At 37.2% G+C, this 26,967-nt stretch overlaps 1 protein-coding gene across 7 annotated transcripts in view; it reads right to left on the bottom strand.

The window, feature by feature from the left end:
* Positions 1-5,283: 5,283 nt before the first annotated feature.
* The window catches only part of KDM4C (lysine demethylase 4C), a 272,053-nt gene continuing 250,369 nt past the window's right edge, over positions 5,284-26,967 (bottom strand). For all 7 annotated transcript variants that reach the window (XM_069777114.1, XM_069777116.1, XM_069777118.1 and 4 more), the window contains 3 exons: positions 12,959-13,078; positions 8,970-9,062; positions 5,284-6,269 (listed from right to left, as the gene is read on the bottom strand). In XM_069777114.1, coding sequence (XP_069633215.1) covers positions 6,093-6,269; positions 8,970-9,062; positions 12,959-13,078 — 390 coding nt within the window. In that variant the 3' untranslated portion in view covers positions 5,284-6,092. The remainder of the gene's footprint in view (positions 6,270-8,969; positions 9,063-12,958; positions 13,079-26,967) is intronic.

Raw genomic sequence — 26,967 nt, 5'->3', positions numbered from 1 at the left:
TGAAATGACAAAAAAAAAGAGGTATTCAGCACAGAAATCTCTCTTATTGCTATTTCAATAGGTCAACAGGAAAAGGAAAAATACTACCTTGTTTTCTGCTCCTTCTTCCTTCCAGCTAAAAAAAAAATAAATATCAAATTCTCCTGTTCCTGCTTTCACTCACCAAATAGGACTCTAAGGAACACAACAGGGTCATGCAAGTCATCCTTGGTTGCCACATCAGGACTGGACTGAGGTAACAGCTTTGTTTATTACTGATGTCCACTGAGCATGGTCACAGAGAAAGGGACTACTTTTAGACACGGAAACTTTTAAAAAATAATTTTGTTCTATTACATTGTTCCTTGAGCCTTTTCTCCTCAATAATGCAGCATGACATTGCCATCAACTGTTAGTACTGTGTCAGAAAATGCCCTTTGAGAATGCAGTGCCTCATCTCTATTCTTCCTTGCTTTAACTCCTGTGCATCCCAGAGAGTCATTATGGTAATTCTTCCCCACAGTTCCTCAGGGACTAGATCTGTAAGGAACATACAAGGAAGCTTCAAGCATTATTTTTCTTCTGGGAAAATTCTGGCATTGGCTGTATACCTCATTTTGCAACCTTAACTCTAGCATAATTTAAATGCACACAAACACACAAACTGTTTTTTCCTAGTGACCAAGCTGAAAAAAAAAAAAAGAAAAAAAGAATAATAAAAAACTCATCACATGTAACTGGCTTTCAATCTGTACAGCAGGACCAGATCCTCAGGAGAACAAAGATGACTGCTCCTTGAGTTCATGCAGTAATTGGCATCAGGAATAGCTGTTCCTAAAGGCAACCAGCCAGTAATTTGCTGGTACATTTCACAGCCATTTGCTTATACCAGAAGAAATTTGAGCCTCAGGCATCCTGGGTTCTGCAGAGGACTGTGAACAAATCTCTTTTTCAGAATCTGGTCCCCCTGCTTCTTCCCCTTCCAGCTCTATGAATTCTCCCTATATGCCTTCAACTCTTTACACCTTTGTACTGAAGTCGGATTTTTTTCTCCTGCTTTTCGATACTATGGCAGCAACATTAGCAGGGCATTGAGAACAAAGGAGAGCCTGTCTCTGTCCTCCATTCAAGTAACTAACTAGAGTGTACAAGAAAAGGCCCTCCCAGTTTGCAAGCCCGGCAAGGTCAGTGCTGAGCTGACTGTGGTGGCAATACATGCACTGTCCCCTCCATCACCGCAGAAGGGCACTGGGTGGGACAAGCACTGCAAGTGGTACAGGCTCTTCCAAGACATTATCTCAGACCCCTGTCCACAGACCAGTCAGTTTATGATAGATAGCTCAGTCAGATGACAGCACATCTCTAGAAAAACTAACAAACCTATTTCTAATACCTAATGGGAATTACCCTTTCCCTCATCCACCAGCAAGTCCCTGTTCCACTGTACAAAGGAACCACAGAGGTTCTCAAATAAATGGCTGGGAAACTTCAGGACAGAAAGAATGAAGATTTTTTTTCCTTAATCCTGCTCTTCCAAACCCTTCCAAATGACCAAACTGCTTGAAGTAACGTTCCCTGACTTTTTTCAGACATAAACTGACACATAAAAATCTCAACTAAATTGCCAAAGTTTTTAGTAACTCAAAACAGGCAGAAAGTTTTGGCAGCTATCAGCTCTGCTTACAAATCTAGGTAGAGAGGAAATACATTAAAGTATTGAGAATAATATCTCAGCAGCATGGCTGCAGGACAGTTCAGTCTGATAGTAACAGTGAAGCCATAACCAAGTAGACAGTATACACAACAGCTCAGATGAACTCCAGTAAAACCTTTATGCCCTACCATATCATCATTCATTTTCTTTTTGCTAGATGTGTCAGAGAAAAATGCTACCTAAGGCATCTGGAATTCAGGACTAGAAGCCTCAGAGATGGCTTTTGAAGTTCAAAGGTATGTGATAAATTTATCAGATGGTTCTGCAATTTTTAAAAAAGATGGATATGCCTTTTGTCCATATGTGCAGGAAAGATTCTTCTTGCCCACCATACATAAGCTTTCTTTCCTGCTAATGTGCTATTGGACACAGGCATGAAATACTTCAGTTGGTTAACAAGAAACAGAAATACCATTACAAAATTTAGAGACTGAAGAAAAAGAAGCATTTCATAACAGCAAGTGAAATTATCATTTTGCCTTCATCTGTTATCAAAGTTAACAGTTGTGATTGTGCCATTAAATAGAGATGGCTAAATCAAGCAGAACAGGTACCAAATACAACTATTTGTTATTTAGCCAGATGATCATTCAAGCAGCATTTAGCTTATCAGTAATTCTTCCTGTTAAGTTTTCTACACTGGAGAATGTCTCACAAAATCAGAAAGGGTGGAACTGCATAAATAGGGGCAGCTTTTATTCTGCTATATTTTGTTTATAAGTATCAGGGTATCATATTAACTTCTCTGTTACAAAAAATTACTGCTCACTCACATCACAGTTGGAAAGCTTCAAAGCAAAAATACTTTGTAGGAATTTATCTATTACTCTTTTTAATTGAAAATTTTTAACTACTGTAGCACAACACAATATATTGTAGAGCTCCTATTAAGCATCAACAGAATTGCTTTGCTACAGTAATACAAGAGCAAATAGTATTCAAGAGAAGCAATCTAATTTTTATCTAAGTCTAGTAATTTGTTTTATCAGACCTTAGCTAGAGCTGTGGAAATCATAGTTCATAGTGCTAAAGCATTCTACTTCACAAGCCAGCATAAATTCAAGTACTTCAGACCCTTCCTTGATATTTTTCAGATGAGTGTGAATATCCTGAAAAAAAATTTTTTAATGTGTCCTGGTCAAACCATTACTTTGTGTGTGTAGACTCACAAGCACACCCATAGCCTTCAGGATTTTTGAATATACAAAACAATTACTTGCTTTTGTATGTATAAGATAATAGAAAGAGCATGGTTCCTCCTGTCCTGAGATATGCAGCACTCCCTTGCTACAGACATTCAATTTTTATTTTTTTTTAGCCTGGGAAAACCACTGCTGATTCAGTTAGCCTGTCTTTAAAGGTACACTTCACTCATCTGCTTCACTCTTCCTCATACAGACACTGTAAGTGAAACAGCCATGAATGCTGACATGCTTTTTCATCAGAAAAGACGTAACTGGCCCTAACATTAGGACAAAAATAACATGTAAAGGTTTTACTGGAGAGAGAAACTCGCTATTGAGAACTGGTTACGTAGACAGCAAATGACCACCCACCCGATTCAGATGGTGGCAAGCAGCTCCTGGTTTCCCAGAGCATGGAACACCAGCCACTGCATGTGAATCTGCTCTTTCACATACCTGAAAGGTCCATATCAATACCTGATGCGCAACTGAAAAATGTGGCTTTTCAGGAGTTGTAAAGTAACAGGAAAGCTCTGTTTAGGCCAGTTGTTTAGCCAATCTAGTTTGCAAGGGACATGAGGTCTTGAGACAGGAGGCATGAAACTGCAGTCATGACAACGACTATGTTTTCATTTATAAAGGAGGTATTTTACAGCACCTTACAAAGGCCAGAAATAATTTCGAAGCCTTCCAGAACTTCCAAAGTAAAGATTTTTTTGCTGAAAGGTAGAAGGGGAAACAAGCCAACTGACTTTTTTTTTAATGAATCTTTTAAAAACAATTTGCAGCACTTCAATCAGCAAATTTCAAGGAACTTGAAGAGAAAGATGCTGGATCCATCTTACAGAGATGAGGCAGTTTATTCACAGTGTCATAAGAGGTCATATCAGATCCAGGCAAAGAACATACATTTGATTTCTAGCCTCTGTAGTACCGCATATCATCATCTATTTTATTACAAAATATATTTATATGTATTTAACCAGTTAATGATATCATAGTTGCTTTGAACTTTCATGGTGGATCATAAAAGCACTATTATCCTAGAACAGTATTTTGAAACTAAGCATCAATAATCCTAGAATCACAGAATAGTTTGGGTTGGAAGGGACCTTAAAGATCATCTAGTTCCAACACCTTCCACTAGACCAGGCTGCTTAAAGCCCCTTCCAACCTGGCCTTGAACACTACCAGGGATGGGGCATCCACAGCTTCTCTGGGCAACCTGTTCAGTGCCTCACCACCCTCACAGTAAAGAATTTTTACCTAATATCTAATCTAAATCTTTCAGTTTAAAACCATTACCACTTGTCCTGTCACTACGTGCCCTGACAAAGAGTCCCTCCCCATCCTTCCTGTAGGCCCCTTTTAGGTACCGGAAGGCTGCAATAAGGTCTCCCCAGAGCCTTCTCTTCTCCAGGATGAAAAACCCCAAGTCTCTCAGCCTGTCCTCACAGGGGAGATCCTCCAGCCCTCTGATCATCTTTGTGGCCCTTCTCTAGACTCGCTTGAGCAGGTCCAAGTCTTTCGTATGTCAGGGGCCCCACAGCTGGATGCATAACTATGTTATCAGCTGCATTTAACTCTAGAAAGCAGCAGCAGTCTTGCATTTTGCAAATGTATCATTAGTTTTTATTTTTCCTTTACAATACCAGAAAGAGCTCTGATACTCTGAAATACACCAGACAGTACCCACCACAACCCAGTACCTCTAGAGAAAGTGTTGTCAGTAAGAAATACATTCCAATTGTCACAGCTAAGCAATTTCTTAGATTAAAGGGATTCTAAGTGATTTCATGGTACAAGAAAAGACAGTTAATGTAACACACAAAAATTAAATTGTCAATCGAGGTGTCACATAGTAAATGAAAAGATTTCACTGTCCGCTCAAAAAAATAGGAGTAATCACGCAAGGGCTACAGTGAAACAAAGATGTGTGTGCCTTAGCATATAAAGGACTGGGTTTGTCATGAAAAATTCTTTAGGTCCATATATTCAGGGTTTCTTGCATGCAGAACCCTAGAAACAGCAGTGCTCAGATTTAAATTGGATTTCAAGAGGGCTCTTTTTCCTGTGGTGACAGTCAGAAATCCTGCTGACGGTCCAATTTACAAGAAACAGCTGATGTCATTTTGATAAAGCTCTATTCTAGTTTCATGTACCCAAGTGTTCAGACAAATTCAGACTTTCTGCTTTCTGTGAAACATCCAAAAAGGTCAAGATCCCAAAGAATGAAGGGAAATAGACAAGAAATGAAAGTACAGTATTTATCAGGTTTGCATTTTAACATCAAGTCATGTGTGTGCCTGTGTGTATATTCTGTTGTGTTCAGGAAACTATAAGCATACAGCATATAATGAAGTTTCTTGATTCCTATAGGTATAAAACAATGGGATTGAAAATGACATCAACAGACAAAATGCTGCAAGTAAAAGGACAGTATTTATTTGTTTGTTTGTTTATTTTAAAACATTTTACATTGATAGAATTTTATTTCAAAGGAAGACCATAATCTATTCATTCAAAACTAGGCTGTTAAGCATATATACTTAACTCTAATTTTTCCTACACATAATGGAAGAAAATTATATTTTACAAATACCTATTTTTAATAGACCTTATGAAAAACATGTTTAAAAATAACTGCCAAAATCTGCCTCTTTAAATATAGAAAACACCCTTGCTGCACTAAAGATATCTTTCTTAAAAGCCAAAAATATCTAAGTCAACAGTTGAGTCCACATCAAACCCTACTGAAAGCAGTAGTGACATAAAAATGTAAAAGTACTGTACAAAGTACAGCTTTTGTTTGTCTTAATACTGTACGTATTTGTTTTAAAAATGTTTTATAAATACTAATATTATTGAACTTAACATCCTTTCCTTTCTGCAGAAAAAAATGAGCCACTGAAATTATCTCTGTTTACTACAATGTATCCTCTCCTAATGTGAATCTTCTCTCATAATTCAAAGGGAATTTTACTACTAATTTCAATGCAAGCAGGACTGAAAGTTTTCTTCAGCATATCACTGTCTAATTCCTCTTACTGTCACTTAGTTTCCCCCTTAGTTTCATAAAGCAAAACTTTACAGATCAGAAAATCAAGTACTTCAGTTTAGTTCATTGTAAAACCGAGTGTTCAATTAAACCAAAACCAATTGCAAATAATGCTGCATGCTTTTTAATCAACATCCCTCTCTCTCTCTTGCTTCCTTTATAGCCCCTTCTGGCTTTTTTTCTGGAATGAGCTTTTTAAGAAGGTGCGGTATCCTGGATCATTCACATATTCATTAGTAAAGCGTGAACTCAATACTCTCTGCCTCTTCTTCTCTCCCAAGATAATATCTGCTCCATAAAATGTGTCTTCAAATCTCATGTCAGAGGCTGTAGACTAAAACCAGACAGTAATTACACATACAGCTTCTTACAGGCCACCATATTCTGACATATTTTAGACAAGTTACAAGGAAACACAGATATATTTCACTAGAACATATGAAGCCATCTACATAACTGATTATGCAGTTACAACTGTTTTCAGGAAAATGTCTAAATATTAAATATATATTTTAAATGTATATTTAAAATATAATTTTTACTTTTCCATATTTTGCATGTACCAGTCATCATTTAATTCTCTAGGTCTGTAGTGTTGCTGACATCGTCCAGAGGTCACACAATCACTCTAATTCATGGTGAAAAAGAGCAACATGGAAGTGATACAATTGTTGGGCAGGTTTGATGCTAGCAGTATTATCTACTACTTTGTGTTATTCAGAAGAGTTTTAAATACAAGGTACTACAGCATGGACCTCTGAAGAGAAACCTGCACACTGCATAATTTGCAAAGAATTGGAATCACAAGTTCCATTGTTCGTCATCAAGCTTAAAACTGTTGGGAATCCACTGAAACAGAGCAGCGGGAAAGCAAACAGCAAGCCATTTGGGAAAAAGCAGTGGCAGAAATTTTTGGACCAACTTCTACTACTGGAGTCATGGTAAAATTCCCGGGATTAGGAAAAGTATCATTTAGGAGGAATTAGTGTCATTTATTTCAAGAGATGGAAACAGTATTATAAGCTGCTTTCAACTTGAACTGTATTCAGCATGAGGAAGAGGAGGCGGCGTTGGGCATACCTTGAGGACTAAGCTACATATTTATAGAATTTGAGGCAATAATAGAAAATCATGCAAAGATCTGAGCACAGGCTGTGGCTTGTTTTATTTATTTGACCAAATTAAATGGTTTTAAGCTATACTTATCTTCCCTATGACGTTAATGGTGTCAAATACAAAAAAATAAATATTGATCTATAAAAACTCCATTTTAAAAAGAGCAGCATAAACCCAACTATGTTTGTATTGTTATCCTTAGTGAAATGCAACCATTTACACTCTACAGAACATGCAGTTAATTAGAAATGCTTTTTACACATAGTCTCTAAAAAAAAAAGGTAATGGAATGCTTTCTGGGTATAACGAAAAACCCCATTGAATATAACCAGATGGTTCATTTAACATTTTCCAAGAGATCTATCTCAACCCTAGACAGACAGGACACTGAAAGATGTGTGCACTTATCCCAAATACATTTACAAAAAGGTGTCCTAGCCAAGAACATTTGACCACTGCACCTCCCATTAGAAAGAGCAGTCCTAATCTTACTCTATTCCTTCAGCAAAACAGGGCATCCTGCTGGTGAACACTCCTCAGCAGGCTGACAGCCTCACATTTCTGTGTCTCTCTTCCTTTCCCAGCTTTACTGCCCCTTTCATACATGATGCCAATCCTTTCCTTTGACACGCTCCTAGCTTTCTGCATATACACAATCCATGTTGGGGTGGGCTGCTGAGAATTGGATGAAAAGGAATGATAACAATGATGGTAGCTGCATGTGGCAACAAGCATAGAAAAGGAAAGTCAGACTGAAACCTTCTTCAGCTACCTCACCATGTAATGCTATAGCAGTTCACCAAACTCATACAAGCTGACGTATGCCTGAAGAATCAACTCTACACATCATTCCCCTACAACTCCTTGCACCCAACTTTCAAGAATCAGCTAATTAATGTCACATAATGGCTGTGTGAACAGGTATTGTGTATGAGCCCATCTCTGTGCAGCAATAAAAAATATAGTGTACTCTGCTCTCCCTTTCAAAGCTTCACTGAAAAGGTTCTTCAAGTAAGAAGGAATTTTTTATTCAAACACTGAATTATTGTTTGTTCTCAATTATGACTAGGTTTTTGCATCTTTATGCTTCGGTCTTACATGTTAAGAAAGCTAGCATTTAACTTGCAATGCAGTTTTGAACAAACAGCTCTAAAATAGAACACGGACATGAGAAGAACATGGTGCTCTTCTCAGTAGACTTTGTGAATTGCACAATATTTAGCATTAATGACAAAGACAGGTAATAGCAGTCTTGTCTCCTCCAACAACTCAACGGCATAACTTTCCCTTTTCAACCTTTAAGTGTTACACTTTATGAACCTCAACACTTTTCCACATGGCATACGTATAGATGACTAGCTGGTGGATGTTGTTTGAAACTGCAGGAAACCTAAAAAATATTACAAAGATTTGGTTTTAAACCAAAGACTAGTGAAATGCTGATGAGTCTTGCCAGTGACATTAATGAGTTCTGATGAGGCACTTTTTTTCTTAGAACAAGTTAATTGCATTTTTATTAAATTGAATGCTTTTAAAATCACAAAGCTCTGATAACTTTTTAAAGTTTTTAATAAAGTATACACATGTTATAAACATACTGAAAAAACAGAATATCTGTCAATTTAAATATTTACTAACTTGGTAACTCATGTCTGACAGATGATTGACCAAGATGTCCCTTTTAGGAGAAAAGAATCATGTTTGACAACAGCATTTGCCTGTACTGGAAGAAAAACTAACCTTTCTCACTAGCAAATGGACACTTGTGCTAATTGTTGTGCTGATTTAACCAGTCATATTAGTACAGGCTTCACAAAACATTTGTCCAATTTAAACAGAAAATGCGGACTAAATCTAAGGATAATGTTATTAGCATTTTGAGCATATATATACTATAATATTATCAGCAAATACTCACAAAACGTGCTTTTACTCTCTTAGGAAGCTCTTCATCCAGTGTATAGATCTCTTCTCTCTTCATTACTATTTGAGAACCATCTTCAAACTCAACCTAATTGAAAAAAATGGGTATATAAAATAAAATCATAATTTAACTCTTGCAGGAAGTTTTTGGGAATGTCTCCAAACAACAATATATGTGCAAACACAGAAGATTTATATACAAATATTTAGCTATCTATTTTAGAAGGTAAAATTAGGATAAAACGCAAAAAATGTTACTTCTTAGGAAATGCAATACATTCATAAGTTGAAAATAATATCTAAGCAAAGAGACTTCAAAATCAACACTGACACATATACAATAAAGTAAAATTTATTAGATTAGAAATGCAGAGCAGTAACAATACAGACAACATTATTTTGTAGGAGTGACATTAAAATGTCTTCATGTCATTTTTATTTGCCTCTAGTTTTTTTACTTGCTTCTAATAAATAAAAAATTAATTTTTACATCCTGTGATTCAAGGTTGAGGAAGACCATATCAAAAGAAAGAAAGTATGAGTGACAACTAAGGAAATACCAGTTAACAGAATTTTATTGAATCTGATCGAATTTCTTTAAAATGCTGTGTTCAGAAGATGAAAAGCTTTATCGTGCTTAGGTTTAGATTTAATCCAACATGAACCCCGTTAGCAGAAAATGAGAAAGGAAATGTAACTAGGTGTGGGGAATGTTAAAATGCTGAGGCTTTGAAGCATTTAAGCTTTCAGTAGCTGCTGATATTTTTTTTAATACTTCATCTAACAATTGTGAATTTCAGCTATTATCTATGACTGCAGTTTTAGTTCCCACAGAAACTGTATTTTAAACTTTGGTATGAAATTAAAAAAAGTCCCATTCCACAACCTTAGGTGACTTAATAAGACCATGTAAATGACAACAACAGACTGAGGCTCAAGAACAAGCCCAAATACAAACATAGGAAAACATTAACTTATCAAAAGTATTATTATAGATTAAACTGAAAAATCATATATTTGAAGTTGTAAATGGACTGGGTTTTGTAGGTTCAAATTAAAGCCTTACCATGACTATGTCAGATTAATTGTGAACAGCTGAAAAATCTGATATAGTATACCTATTCTCAAAAGCCAGGGTACAGATCTATGAGCTATTAACTTCTTTAAAAGCATTTTTTTTTTTACAGCAATTAACATGGATGCACAAATCTAGAATGCATTTAAAATCCGCAGAGCACAGATGGATAACGAAGTCACAAAAGTCATCCTTGCTCCTCTCTGTTCCTGTTACTAACCCCGTAAGCCTAGCCTGTGAGTAGTATGTTAGAGGAACTTAAAGGTCAATTTGGCTTAAGCTTGTTTAAGAAAATAATGGCAATTTAGGTATTTTTCACCAGGATGCAGGAGCAGCCTTTCTGCTATTCCTGCTCCTTATGGGACATTTGGTAATATGTTTTTGCATAATACAGTTGGCAACAATGTTTTTTGCATCACTGGTGAAAGAACTGGGAAATTAACTCGGCCACCTTCATGCCACCAGAAAATCACCTCCTGAACTGGCAATATTTTTGTTTTTACTGGTAGCGTGCAGCAGGAGGCAACTGCTTCATCCCACAGAATCTGGCATGCTTGCAGCACAAAATATATTGAACATTTACAATGGAGAGTACCTGGAAGTTCTTCCGCTATAATTCAGCATACCACACTGGAAATAAATTTGTCTACCATTAAAGGCAACAAGAGCTCCTCTAAGACTTTCAATAGTATCATGATTCATGCAAAATATAAACCCACCAACTGTAATAGCTCCAATTTAATTCAGACTGCAGATACATTTCAAATTATCAACTTTATCCAGCAGATTATTTTATTTGGAATTCTGCTGCTGTACAATTTCTGTGTAGTACATTATTCTCTCCATGAGATTTTCTTTTATCAAGACATCATAAATTAAAGGGTCAGCTGAAATTGTTAGAAGCAATTAATAGAGTGAATGGATAATTTAATAATCTCAAATGAAACTCAAAAATAAATAGTGAACTTTAATATAAAAAATGATCAACAAATCAAATGTAGATCACATTAACAATTTCACTTGAACACCTGCTTTATTTGGCATGTATAACTCTGCTTAGGGATTGTGTAGGATACTGGGTCACTAATGTCAAACTGGACGACACAAATTCTAGTGCATTGTGTCATAGCTCCTGCACGCACAAGTACTGTTACATTCAGTACAAATGTCTCATGAACAGGAGGAAAATTCACAGATATATCCAAGCAGAATGGATTTGCCTTATTAAATCATAATACTTATTTCAGAGAGTGCTTTTCAGTCTCTCCTTTTGTCATACCATCTAAAAGATCACACAAAAGCCTTGGTAAGAGAATCTCAAATCTCAGAGGTGCAACAGAGATCTCATAACCCAGAAGAATGGAGCATCTGTATGCATGGGTCCTGGAAGCTTTCAGACAGGCTGTGTAGAAAGACCAGAGGGAGAACTACTAATGTGTCTTGAAGATAGCCTTGCACCCTTCATGTCACAGACTTTCTGTAACCTGTGGCCATGTTGTGGCAGCCCCCTCTTTGGTCCTACAGATTGAAATACTTGTTTGTCTCCAGGGCCCTAGGTAGTGCAATTTGGACTCCCTCTAATCTTTAATCTTTGCTATTTACCCGTGATAGGGGTTGTTACAAGGCAGTTTACAGTAATCTCCCATGATTGCTATGCTGAGGAACTCCAAACCTTACTGAACCTCTGCATGCTAATCCATTTTCCTTAAACTAAACTGGTTTCCTCACGTTGTCCAAGAGGTCTAAAATAAAGAAAAAAGTTTGTTTTGACTGTTAGATTCCTTCAAATATAAAAGATAACAACATTCATCTAATGTACCTCAAAGTATTCCTCAGAAGACCAGCTGTTCAGAAGATTAAATGATTTGAAGATTAATGTTACTATAGAACAATAATCTTTATATTTTATAAAGAACTTTTCACCTTCACAACATAATATAGCTGCTGAATATAAGGGAAGAGGTAAGATTTAGAGACTAGCTCAAGGCATCAGGCATTTGAGGACTTGAGTTCGATTGCAAGTCATTGGCAAAGTAAGAAGGTCAACACAGCAAGTCATTTAGCCTCCCTGTGCCTTAATTTATCTACAGATATAATAGTAAATTTGCCATTTTTGTAGAGTAATGTGAGGCCCTCACATGAAAAGAGTTACATAACTGAAAATGATTATATATATATAAACGAAATGTACCTAGATTCTCATTCTTTCAGAAGTGCTATTATTATTGTGATTGTTTCATTGCAGTTTCTACAATTCACTTGGGTACTCAAAGCTGCTGACTGATTTTTCTCAAAGGCAAGCATATAAAAAAACAATTATTGTGTCTCTGAAATCAGAAGTCAGCTTTTTAGCACTGCCTTCAGTGTTCAGTTCCCTTTTGCCTTTGCTGAGGATAAAACACTCCTTATATTACATGTTAATTAATTCAAAAGTGCCTCAGACAAATGAAAGTGGGGCCATTTATGCTCTTCTTTTTACTGTCCTCCCTTACAACCTTTTATGAAATGCCTACAGTTCATTGTAGTCACACACCAATTCTTATTTTTATATCATTAATTGTACAATTACCTGACATCAAATAAAAGTAATAACCTGGCGAAACTAACAAATGTTATCTCTCAATCTCAATGTTCTACCTGTTCACCTGAGTTCTTATTAAATAAGACATTCTCTTGCTCTTATAAGAACGGGTGAAAACTCAACTCCCAAAGAGTGCACAGCACTTGTTAATGGTTTAGACAGCTTTATTTATTAGTTTAAATGCATTAGCAGTTACAATAAGAGCCCACACTCCAGCCTTCTGCAGCTTTGAAGGTGCAGCTGGCCACTCCAATGCTAGAGCCCAATGAGCAGTTTGCAATAAAGACATCTGAAAAACAAGCACATGGCAATAAATATAGACACTCACCTGATAGATGTGAGCTGTGTTTGTTCCCAGATACTTTGCACCATACAGTTTTCCATCAGGCCATTTCACTTGGACAACCTCTCCCTCTGCAGGTGGGCCCAGCCTTAGGCAATCTCTGCTCTATTTACAGAGAAGGATGGATTCTCAAATCAGTGAGTGAGCCACTACACTGAAATTACCAGTAAGCTGCTTTTTACAACTTGGTAATTGGAGGTGATTTATTACCACGTGTGTTTCAAGTTTTACAATCCTGCTAATGGGCTAACAGAAGATATTGTTAGCCTTTATGAAAACAAAATACTGACCAAAGAAACACTCTCTTTACAGCTTGATGTTGCATTGGCAAGGCAACGTATGCATAAATCAGATAGCTATCAGGAACTGTGATACATTTTACCCAAAATTAACTTCCATCACACATTGCAAATAAAGATCACTAAAGTGCAATTGCGTATGTGCAAGACCTTCTCTTTTACATATTGAAGTAACTCATGTTTTGTTAACCACAGCACATTTTTGCTAGATGCTAACTTTGCTGACTGAAACATACCCTGATGGATCAAACTATAAATGGTGAGAATGCCAATGAGTTCTTTGCTTACGTGGAGAAACACTGAAAGAATCCAAATACTTACAAAGAAGAATCAGATGGGATTTTTTTTTTTTTTTCCAGGTATGAAGCAGTTTTTTTCCTGTGTTTTGACCAAATTTTGTGCCTGACTTGTTGAGCATGTCAGAGCAACACACTTAACCCTAGTCACAACATATCCATGTTATGGTTTCTTTTGCCCCATATGGCTCAGTATGACTAAATGACTCATTTGCAGAGAACACTGACCACACAACCATAACAACAGCTGTCCACATGAGGAAATACATGAAGGACCAGAAAAGGATCATGTCAGCTCTGCGCTCACTAATTCTTTGGAAGTTATCTCTGTCAAATACTCACCCCAACAAAGGCATCTACGCTTTGTACGAACTACATTGCAAGACCTGTTGTATAAATAGCACTAATTTAGTGCTGTTCTCCTAGGTGTGAGAGGACCTACTTTACGACCATGTTACCTGAGCTCACTGCTAAGAGCTCTAGACTGGGAAAAGATAAAGCCAAGGACTCAGGTACAAGGACTCAGCAAAAAGGTCCTGCAGGACCTGGTATTTTCTCAGGTTGCTGCAATACTATTACCGTTTTCCAAGTCTCAGATTTACATAGAATAATTTACAAAATTATTTTATTTTTGAGTTCAACAGTTCACTTCCAACAGAGGCTAACAATCATCATGACAAAGAACTCAAAACATGGGATTGAAAAATGCACCACAGTGATCCTTACTGGGACATTACCTTGTTATAATATCATGCTAGCCAAATCCAGGCTTTATAAAATTTTTAACCACGTGTATCTTAATCCATGAATTTGATTCAACACATGAGAGAAGAAGTGAAAAGCTGGATTTTCATAGAAACACACTTTCCTGCATGACAATACTGTCTCTGTCATCTCTCAGGTGCTGTGCCAAGGGGACAGCTCTAAAATATGCCCTGTGTGTTTGCCTGGCAAAGGTTGCTGTGACAGATACACAAAGACACATGTTTTCAACTTCACCATATATTTGTGGTAGTAGGTGGCATTACTGTAATCACACTTCCTGGTATTTCCAGGAGAGGCAGGGGGGAAGGGATAGCTTCTGTCTACTTTCCAACAGCAGAATAACTGAGTTCTCAGGGGACAGGGATTGCTAAATACTATCATAGCTCTGCCTATAAATTAAATGAGACTATATTTTTAATGCTTTCTCCTCAGTGGTGACTGTCAAGATGGTTACTGTCATGATAATACTTCTTCCTCTATCTATTTATTTCTAAAGTGTAAAAAGGAGTCTTGGCTAAGCATCTTGAACCAAACTTTTAAAATGAATCACGGAAGATAGCAAATTTCCTGAAAACAAACAATCTATCAACAATGTCAAGCCAAACATTAATTTTCCAACAACAAAAGCCCAGCATGAATTACTCCCTTTGCACCTTGCACAACAAAAAAATCTCACAGCTTCTCTAGGATAGCTAATGGAATTGCTCATATGGAAAATTAGAGTTCTCATGCAAATAACTAGACAAATAACAATCCCATTCTTCATGTATCACCACAATGTCTTAGTCTATGGAACAATGTTTGGGAAACCTGTACTAAATAGTTTTTGCTGATTTCTGCCAGAGTTCCTACCTTTTATTTTCATATTACATAACCATTTTAGATATTCTTTACTGCAAAAATAATTCTCACCATTTTCTTCTGGGGAATGATTAGATCCATCTCTTAGGCTGACAAAACTGCAAAAATGCAACCTCACTTTTCTGTCATAAAATGAAAAATCAGACATCAAGATATGGCAATCCTTCAACATTCCCATACACTAGCTGTAAATAACATAGTGTGGGCTCAGTCTACATTCAGCTTTTATGAGAATTGTACATGGATTACAATTACATAGTATATTTTCTTCTTCACACAAATGGACAAAACCATGCCTATCTGCACTGAAAAGCCTATTCACTTAAGTGTCCAGTTTCACATTCCAGCTGTTTCACAGCTCAGAGCCTCAGCTCCATGCATGGTCAGCTACAGAAGGCTGCTCAGGGACATGTCCAGTTGGGTTTGAGTATCTTCAAGGATGAACACTTCAGCCCGTCACAGTGAAAAAGTTTTCTTAAGTGAAGAAAAATTCCATGTTAAGGAATTTCCTGTATTTCAGTTGGTACCTGTTGCCTTTCATCCTGTCACTCTGCACCACTGAGAAGTGTGTGGCTCCATCTTCTTTACTTCCCTCATCAGGTATTTATATACTTGGATAAGATCCCTGAGTCTACTAGTCTCTACGCTGAACAGCCCCAGCTCTGTCAGCCTCCTCTCAAATAACAGATGATCCAGTCCCTTCACCACCTTCATATCCTTTCACTGTATTTGCTCCTGTATGTCCTTGTCCTTCTTGTACAAGTGAGCCCATAACTGGACACAGCACTACAGATATGGTATCACCAGTGCTAGGTTTACAGCCATTCAAAAACTTTCTTTATGAATAAAAACCTGTGAACAGCAATAATTCTAAACTTTTCTTGTTTATTACAGGTGGTATTTTCTGGTTTCAGAAACATTCATTTTGGGGTTCATTATATACATTGAACTAAAATAGTAAGCAATCCATTCACAATATGTGTTGGAAAAACATGTTGAAATACTGCGTTTGTCTCCTATGCTGTCACTAAGGAATTCTTGTGTACAGCACTACAGATAAAGTAGACATTTTTGCTGTTTTTCTCTTCTGATATTTCTTTGTCTTTACCACAGATGTTGAATGATACTTTGGTTCGTTAAGGCTGGACAGAGTATTTGCAAGTAGCAAATGCAGTTGCAGTGGCAGTGTGGTGATGGTGTCAGCCATCACCACAATGGAAAAAATGTGGAGCCACACTAAGAAAAAAAAGGGACGAAGTCTGCACCTGAAGCATGCACTTGAATCCAGAAACTGTGAAATGTTGCAAGCTTCCCATAATTTGAATACAGCCACTGACACCTGAAGAAAATATCTTAATTTTTAAAATATTTTCAAATGCTTTCCTAAATCAAGGTTAAAGAGTTTAGATATTCTGGTCTAGATGAACTTACGAACTATTGAGACTATTCTCTGAAACAGTCAGAAACAGATGTTCCTTGGAAACCTACAATTTTATTTTGACAATGTCTTGCCTGGCAATTATGTTATTAATTCAGCTATTTCAAATTCAACAATTATTTTCAAAATTATAAGAATATAAGAGCCTTTGACTTCTTCTAGGTTTGATCCAAAGGAGCTACACTGAAAGCAAGTATCTTTAGTGAATTCAGAGGAAACAGACAACAGTGTGGTGCAATCCTCAAAGTCAATGGGGCTAAATTGGCTCATACCTTCAGGCACTGGCTAAAAGAAGCTTGCAAGTTAAATTGATAGTAGAAAGGATACTGTAGTTTTTCATGTGAAAATTGTAGTAGGAAAGGATGAAATTATTCTGTGACTACAAAATATCAGCCAATGTTAATTTACAGAGTCTCTGGTCTGACAGAAAGCTAGATAGAGAGGAAATCTTAGAAAGAAAAATACTGGCATGGCCAAAGTAGAATATGTGAGTATTTAATGAAACACAAAAAGTTTTCAGTTTGAGGATTTTTTCCCCAGTGAGAAGGCAGCAGTTGAACAAAAAAGACCTAGAGACTGCAATGCATTATTTAACAACACTTTTAAAACACTTTTTTTTCAGGTTCAATACCTGAAAAGCAAAAAGCTCTCACACACATTTCCGAATATTCTGAAGACACAAAACTCCCACGACTTCATTCCTCCTGAATCTGGCAGCAGGGAAAGTTTTTCACTGGTTTGTACAATGTTCTGCCTTTCAACAGTCAGCTTATAGCTCAATGTTTGTTCTTTCAGGAGCTTAAATGGAATCATATCCTTCCAAATCTGATTCAGTCTTTGGTGAATGTGGAACGTGATTGGTGAAGAAGGGATCATTTAACTCCTTTAACTTAAAGTAATTGTCATAAAGGTTAATATTGTATTTAGTATCATAGCAATAATATTGGTCATTGTATCTCAAGAATTTGTTTGAAAAGAGGAAAATGTGGCCCATATGGCATCTTTTAGAGGAGGTATAAATCCAAGAGTAGTCAAATATTTAAAATTGTTGCTAGAAAACAATCATATTCAAATGGAAGAATGCCAATACTTGTCTATTCAAATCAGGGGACAACTTTGTCAGATCACCTGGCTCTTGTGAATTGTTTGATGATGTGATCCTATCCTGAGTCAAGAGAGGATAGAAAAGTTGTGATGATGAAGGTCCCCGATTTGATCCTGCAGCTGATAACCTAGACTAGTATGTCTTGTTTAAAAGCTGCTTTTGCCTTCCGCTCATACTTTTACATGAGCATTCTGTGGAACTTTTCCTATTAGGACAAAGAAAATCAATCTCCATCTTGATCAGATCAGAATATTTTCTGTGGAAGATTACTAAACTCAGTTCTCACAGCTGTGCTCCTACAGTGGGCTTAATTGGGAAGAGGAGAATGAAACACTGCGGTGTAAAAGTCATTTGCAATCCAAAAATAACAGTTTGAAGACCCTCTTTTAATGCTAATGAATATTACTGAAGACCAGTTTTCCCTGAACATAGCCTTAAAACATTCACACACATACACACATATATATATATAACAATACAGTGAGATTTCTTTTGCCATGTATAAAAAAATAAGGCCAAAACCTTGGAAAGATATTGAATAAAAATCAATCTATGTTATACTGTATGAAGTGGAAATATTGTCTGCAAGTGGTTCATTCTTGATGTTTACTCTTATTCACCACTAACCATCTGAATAAGCATAAATTTTTTCCTTATAGCTGCACTGTTTTACATACCCGAGGTTTACACTCATAAGCTGGCATCATTTAAAGTAATTTGTTAGACATGCAGAGTAGCCTCTTCCTTTTCTGAACCATTTCATTCTTCTGGAACTTGTTAAACAATTTTCAAATCTACCACATCCATAACATTCTTCTACCCATTTCCCATGAAGGTGTCTCTACAAAATCCACAACATGGATCATCAAACTGTCATCAAGCATTAACCAAGACAGCAAACATAATCAGGCTGACACCTCTTTGTTAAGGAGAGTGTCTGAGTAGCCCCTTTCCCTTGAACAACCTCAGAAATTCCCATTTTTCCTCAACAGTAACAGAATTGTTTATCTGTTTAACTGGCAGACACAGTGCTGAGCTCTGTTATTTTTCAAATCACTATGATTTAGACTGTATTCAAAATAAAATATTTTTGTTTGTTCAAATTGTATTCAAATTACAGCATTTTTCTCAAATGTCAATTAGCAAAAATTTCTGCATCTCCTTGACACTCCTGGGTTTTACTTGCTGATTTGCTTTGTTTCCAAAACAAAGCACAAAATGCCTCACTGTTTATTCAAATTCTTGTCAAATACCATTGATGGTATAATTGACACAAACAATACAGGGGTAAAGTGGTTTAGTGTGGCTCTTGCAACAGGTTTTGTGAGTTAGCACATACTTCTAATCCTGTTTTTGCTGTATGGCTCTGTAATGCAGGGACTGAATGAAAGACATGGAAATTGTATTGTATAAATTATTTTACTTAATGGTAAAGGAATAGTATAAATATACACAGAACCTGACTGGCATTATTCTTCCTGGGATGCTACGAGTTTAAAGACAGTTTAAATCTTAGCTCAAAACTAGTATTTGCAACAATCAGAATAGCTGAAAAGTTACTCATTATTTCTGTACCATACAACATTAAAACGCTCTAGGAAGACATATTCCAATCAATCAACAGCAGCCTTGCAGGAAGACTGTGTAAGAATCCATTTTGTTCTGCTGCTATGGCTTTCTGTATCGGACCCACTATGCTGTTGTCACGCAACTTGCCAAGAAGGAATGGCAAAGAGGCAGAGGTAAGCAGCAGCCTGGCTTCAGCCTTGCAACGTGCCTGGTGAACAGATCCTTTCTGTATTGTTCCATCCCTGATGCACAGAGGCTATGGCACAATATTGTAATCCTCCTCCTGCAGACTGAAAGCTGATAATCTAGCCCTGAGGTTTCAAAGATCAAAGAGAAACAGATACCGAAAAGACAAACTAGAGCCAAATCAGACTCTGTAATTGCAATAAACCTGGCCTTCCTAGCCTGCATATCTACATATTTTTTTACTACCACTCATCTTGTGTTTGTTCATAAATTTATACATATTGTTAAAATCAAATTGTGAAATAGAAACTGTCCATTGTCTGTCATCCACTGCATTGCTTAAATCTATAAGAATGGCTCAGACCTTAGTATTAGTCTATCTAACCACAGTTTCCATGAAGCAAACCATAAGATTAGCTCATTTGGGCTTTTATCCTAGAAATTCCATGGTTTCTGAAAAATAACTTAAAACTCATGCATGGTCCCCAAAACTGAATAACCAACACCTCTATCCTCTTATTTTGGAGAAACTGAAATTCATTTCACAGCAAATTCAATTCATAGCACATTCATTTTAATTTATAGCAAACCAGCATTGTGGTATTAATCACAAAATTAACAGTTACCTCTCACAACACAGACAAAACACAGTAACTACATCTGATTTTCACTGGTAAGACTTCAGGTGGGTTTCTAGTCCCCAAAATTCATGAAAAAGTAGGAAAAATCTAGGTTTGATTATTGGGCTTTTGCACAGAAATGGTCCTCTCGTTGACTCTAGTTGAACTGCAGCAGTTGTTTCTAAATTTTCCCCTTAAATTAGGACCTGAGTTAAATTTACTATCCTACTTCATTGTTACTAGGGTACCTACCATGGGATAGTGCTCTGTACTCACAGAAGCCAGATGAAGTTGGTTTGAAAGGGAAGGAGCACAGAACTAAGCACACGGTGACGGCGCTGTCAGGAAGTTAGCTCTTGCTGTACAGATGCAGGAGAGAAAAAAGTTCCCAGGGCAGAGTAGGAAAGGTACCCCTGAACAGTCCTGAGGATGGAGCTTCAATGTCCCCAAGGCCATTCTGCAAAGGCAGTTAATGCAAATTGTCTCCTCTGCCTACGTTACTTCAGCTAACATTAACTTTCAACGCGAGTGCTAGTGATTAAGCTTCCACAATCATGCTCACCAGTGATTGTTTCATAAGGAGCAGGACTAATGTGATTACAATGAACACCTCCAATTTAGAAAAGCTTGTCACACCGGCATATAACATACCACGGCTGCAAAGAGTGAATATATCTACCAACACCATTAAAGTGGAAGTGGAGAAACAAATTGTGAACAACCTCTGACCTCAACAGACTGTCAAACTTGTTTTTCTTTTGGGAGCTGATAGTATACAGTAGTTAATGTAAATTTTTAGAAACACAAAATTAGGTTTCATATGTTCCAAGACAATCTGAATGAAAAGGAGAGTGGTAGCTAATTTGCCACAGTCAGAATTTTATCTAAACAGGAACAGCAATTTACACAGTGCATTACCATTTGAAAGAGCACTCCTGATTCCCAGGAGTAAAATTCTGGGTTTGAATTGGTATAAATTCAGTGAAATCACCAGATTAGCAGAATAGTTACTGTAATTCAACAAATTTAGCCTTGGATCATGGAATGCATAGTATAAAAATATTTTGTATTTATGTATATGTTGTCCTTAAAATATTACTGAATCTTCTCTTATGAAGTGAATATATGCTTTCATGAAAGGGAAACTGGAAGAGAAATTGGATCATGCATTCCTGAATACATCTAAAAATTTCTAACTTTCCATTCAGCTTAGAAAGTTCCTATTTCAGCTGTTATATTGCCTTTCAGCAAAGTATTAATAACAGAAATATATGCAAAATGCTGACAGATGCAGAATTGCCCAGAAGGCCACAATTCAAACCCACATTGTAGAATGTGGTTTAGGATGTCCAGGGCACCACGATAAGCTGCAGCACAGAGAACACTGAGGAAGCCTTAATTTGGGGTACAATATACTCTTATGGGACAAAACTCAATGTCAGCGGTAGGAAGGTGAAGTTGGTAAGGATACTGGGATGTCTGATTCGCTGTGCCTGACTGAAGGCTCCTTTAGTGCAGCAGAGAACCCTTGCTTATGCTTATGCTAAAGTTACATGAGAGTCCTACAGTATGACCTTGTACCCTGCCCATCTATATATTGGTGAAAGCCTAAAGGTTTAAAGTTCCCAGTAAATCAATTGCAGTCAGACAAGTATAAAGACCAGCTCATCTTCTGTGCCTGCCCCTGCCTCAGGACATAACACACACAAAGTAAAATGTTCCTTCTCCACCTTCCCCACCCCGAGCCCCCTAACACACATGGCAAGTCTAGCAATAATCTACTTCTGAAACACACAACAAATAGGGTAAATTACCAGATCCCCAAACCCTACAATTCCTGGGTTACCTCAGAAAAAAGGTGGGAGGGGAAATAATGCTCCTCCCCCACCCCCAGTAGTCCCACCTCATCTCAGTGGTTCCTGTGCAATTCCAGGCATTTCACTGTGCTCCACATGCTCATCATGGCTGTACTAGTTGTAGTCCCGGACATGGATGCACAATCACTTTGCAAACACAAGAAGCATTGTAATATATTTCTGCCTCTCACCTGCTTCAACTCAAAGTCAGCCATCTTATTACTGCAAAGTAATGGTATATCTTCCATGTTGTTTCTCCTGCTGAGCTGTGGGGGCATTACCTTCAACTAATCTAAAATAATTCTTGATAAGGTTCCATAAAGCAGTCCAGTAAAAAGTAGAAAGAACATTATACACAGGAAACTGTATAAAGATAATACTTATATTTAGAGCTTTAATTTGTCTTTAATCTACCCTATATTCATTTTTTATGTGTAACTGTTAAGTTCCCTGTCTTTCTACTGTAACAGGAAACAAAGAAAAAGCAAGAGCCACAGAAAAATCACTTCTGTTCTCCGTAACAAAGTAAAGTGAAAGTAACTGACTTAAATCAATATGGTTATAGTACTGTACAACAAGTTTCAGATTAGAATCAGACTGTTCTATCTTTTGATGTTTTGCAGCTTCAAGAGTTAAACGATGGAATAAAAGCCACCAGTCTGAAGCCTTAGAACTTAAGTCTTTGCTTTAGAAAAAGTTCGATTTTAACATAATAAGACCACAGTTTTAAAAACAGGAATTCATTTGTGTTAGTATTCCGAAGATGCAAACAATGATTCACATGTGCAAAGAATAGCATTCTGTGTATCAGCGCTTGCAAATCCAGTGCAAAAGTTCACAGTTATAAAAATGTGTTAAAATTAATTTCTCAGCTCACATGAACTTGAAGTAAAATCTTCAAAACATATATACATATTTAACTTCTTGGAGTATTTCACAGAACTGGAATGCAAAATCCTACAAAATTTTTACCAATCTAACCAGGAAAAGAAACCCAAGTTTTCTCCTCAGAGCCATGTCATGCAGCTCTCAAACTTGCTTTCCAGACTTTTTCAGAATTGTCTGTCAATGGCCACATCATACAAATTGCTGAGTAGTAAGTTCAACTACACAGCAGATAATTTTATAATGCTGCAAAAAAAAATTGTGCCAGCCCAACATGAGTAGTACATTATTCAGACCACAGACTCAATGTTGTCTCAGTTAAGAAATAAAAAAAAAGGTTGCTAAACCTATTATAATTCATTAGGTCTCTTTTCCTACATCACACAGCTAGCTCTGAGGACTTTATGACTAAGTTTACACCAAATACGATCTATCCTCCTGTTACATTCAGATGTGCATTCCTCACTTTTCTATTTCATTCTCAGAAATCACTGATGATGGTGATACTGAAGTGCACCCAAAGTATCTATAGATTGCCCAGAAAGTGTAAATTCAACAGTTCTAATTTCCTGAGCCATTCTTTACAGATTTACATGCCAGTATAATAAAACTGAACAATAAGCTATTATTGTCTGCCAGAAGTCTAATGGATCTTTCACAGATACAAGGAGGCAGGTAAGCACTACTATTTAAAGTTTTGATCTGAACAGGTAGACAAGCAGAAAACAGTTGTCAGAAGAGATAAAGAGAGAAAGGCATATAGAATAGAAACCACTGGAAAAAATGCTGGAAACTAGTCAGGAGTTTCGTCATTTATAATGCCAGACAAGGTTGATGGAGGAAAAGTTACATACATCTGGTTTGTAGGACAGCTTTCCAAAAAACCACAGCATCCTTTGGAAATTACTAGGGCTAGAATCGAATCTTCTCATTTTTATATGCAGGTGGACATTAATGGACTGTCAAGATTTACATGCTAGCCCAGTATTTCCGAATGACCATTGTTCAAGCAGTATGGTTTTGCAAAAGCAGTAGCAAAAGTATTAACATATACAGAAATTGAGAAGCTGCTTGAGTGTCCACGTAGACATATGCAGCAGACACATATTTATTGTACCAGTGAAAGTCAGTAGTCACAGACAAAGTCATTAGAGAGAAGTTCTTGTCAAGAAGTAAGACTTTGCTCTTGAAGCTACATCTCGAGCACTGACACTCACGGCCCACAAAAGTGAGCTACCTTTTCTAACCCGCACATGCAAAAAGTCCCACCTACATAATGGCACATTATGTATTTAAACTAGTGTTCCCTTTGGCTAGTCTGTGGAGGAAATAATTTTTGAAGAACCATCCAGCTAAATCCAATTTGTTCTACATCTCAAAGGAAGATGAAGTAAATCTGTTCTGTCTCTCATTAGTCTAATGCTACTATCCTTGGGACAATCTGCATTCAGCCTGACCCCTTTGTGTGTACTTTACCCCAACTGGTTCATCTCACCTTGAGCAACTTCTAAGATTATAAATGCCTATGCAGCTTCGAACCTCTGTCAGATATCTAGGTCAGGAAGGATCATTCAGAATCTCAGCGAGTCCACAATCATCAAGAATGACAGGATAATTGGCAAGCCTATGCAAACAGTATGTGTATAGATTAGAGTGTGGCTCATGAGATGTCAGAGCTTTCATTTCATAATTTTGCAGGTGTGAAGTGAGCATTTGTGGGCTGGGACAGAGGCAGAGGATTGTAAAGAAGGTCCCTGGCTGAGAAAAGGCTTGCTTTTTTTTTTTAATAGCTTCGCAAATTACATTGCTGGCAGGGTTTTTTTTTAAATACTGGCAACTAAAATGTGCTCCATTTTATTAAAAAGAAAGCAGTGGTTAATAATTTTGGGCTTTGTGAAATTTAGGTGCACACCGAAAGAAGTTGTAGCCTTCATGATAATTTCAGTGAAGTACTTTGGCTGTCAGAGCTCTCAATAGCCCTGTTCCTCCTTCCTCTGCCAGTGGGGAATTTAAAGTATTGATAGTATTGATAGACACAGAAACATAGAGCTTAATCTCTTCTGTTCTCTTCACACTGAAGGCTCTCTTTGGACCACTACTGAAAGAAGGTACTCGCATAACTATCAGCGTAATTCTGTTAAGGATTCCAGGTATCACTGTTAGTATGTTAAAAAATCCACTGCTTGGTGGGTTTTTTTCATGCTTGAATTTTTTTCCGGTAAGGTGGCAACCACTTCAAAAACCAGCAGTAGACAAAAAAAAATCAAGCAAGAGTTGGATGGACCAACTTGACACATGCAAAAATAACTTCTTGTTCCTGCTTTTGACAGCTGCAGTCTGAATGTCTTAACCTGAACTAATACATACTTTTTCAAGAGTATGCTTTTTGGATTTTATCAGGACCTCAGAAAATTACCATAACGTGGTTCTGCAAAACAAATTCATGAACTCCTGAATATAGCATCCAAGTGTCCTTCCAAACACATCTCACCTCCTTAACTCTTAAGATGCTCTTGATTCTAAGGAACATTTACAGCAGATTTCCACAAGCTACAATACTACTTAGGATGGTATTCAATTTATAGATTTTAGTAAATAAAGTCCATTTTGGGTTGTGGGCATGACAACCCACAGATCACCTTTACCTTCTCAATGCAGAACCCTTACATTTATACACTTCATAGTAAACTAAACCACAGTATGGGTATGTCATGGCAGCAAGAGAAAGTACACTCATTTTTGTTCACCTAGTTTGCTTGATAAACAGAAAGTGAAACCAAGACAGCAAAGAATTCTGTGTAAACTGGTCACTGGAGGACCAGGGCACTTACTGGGGCTGCTGGCCTGGAAGGAAGTCCACCATTTCAGGAGAGGTGTGCTCAGCTCTCCTGTAATCAGACCTCCCCACAGACTCAAAGCATGCTTGACTCTGCAACTTTTTTTTTTTTTTTCTTCCTCTCTTCCTTGCAATCAATACAATTTGGTGGGACCCTTCTGCCCACAACCAAGTATACTGCAAGGACTCCCTGTTTAGCTGGGATTTTAATAAGGTAATGCGGGAACAACGTCATCCTTAGTCTAATTTCTGATTACATATGTATGTATATATATTTTAATTATACTTGCTGTTAAGGCATTATTGACAGCCACAACATACAAAGAAACAAATAATAATCCTAGCTAAATACCCAGAATATTCATTTCTAGCAAACTGCCAAGTTATGCCAGTGGGGAGATGTCCATCAGGTACTAACACAGGGAAAAAAAAAAAAAAAGGAACTGTGGGACACCCTCCCTAAATGAGCAGGCCGAAAAACTGAGACATTTCCTGACGCATAATCTGTAAACTGACATCTGGCCTGTTGGGCAGGACAGTACTCCTCTTGGTGCTGAGCTAGGGGCTGTGTGACAAATTACAGAGCATTAATTCTTCAAGCAGTGACAAGTGGCACACACACATGCTGTCTAATGGTAGCAGTTAAGCAGGACTGCAGCATATGCACACCCCACTTGTGTACATGCATTGTTAAACTAACTGCTAAAGCTGTCACCTCACCTCCTTTAAGGTATCACGTACTCTCCCCCTCACTGCAGTCTTTCCATGACTTACAGAGGAAGTTGTCCTGCTGTTTCTCCCAGAAAAAAATTTTACCCATATACTTCTTTGCACCCTCTTACAGCTGCTGGGTTGAGGGAAAGCTGGCTGGTTAGCACGTCAGGAAACTCTCTAATGGGTTTAAACATTGTAATTGAGGAGTGATTATTCTAAGAAATTCTGACAAGGTAGAAATCAGGTATAGTACCCAATAGCTTGAAATAAAAATCTATACAGCTATGCCTATATCTAACACTTAAAAAACCCCCAACTGAAACATTTAGCAAATGGTAACACAAACCAAGAGAAATACATATGATAAAAGAACAATGTATACCTTGCTTTGGTAGTTACTAAATACTTACAGGCAAATAGAGTTTCATGAAACTTTGAGACTGAAATTTCCCTGCTCCTATTTTCCTCCTTAAAAATAAATTACTGTGTCTGAACATTGGAACTGTGGTCTATTGTGAGCTGAGCTGAAATTATGTAGTGGATTCAGCACATACTGGAAAAGCA

The sequence above is a fragment of the Haliaeetus albicilla genome, chromosome Z (genome assembly GCF_947461875.1).
Source record: "Haliaeetus albicilla chromosome Z, bHalAlb1.1, whole genome shotgun sequence".
In the NCBI taxonomy this organism is placed as follows: Eukaryota; Metazoa; Chordata; class Aves; order Accipitriformes; family Accipitridae; genus Haliaeetus; species Haliaeetus albicilla.
The sequence above is the reverse complement of the archived record's forward strand: the minus strand, read 5'-3'. Positions and strand labels throughout refer to the sequence as shown.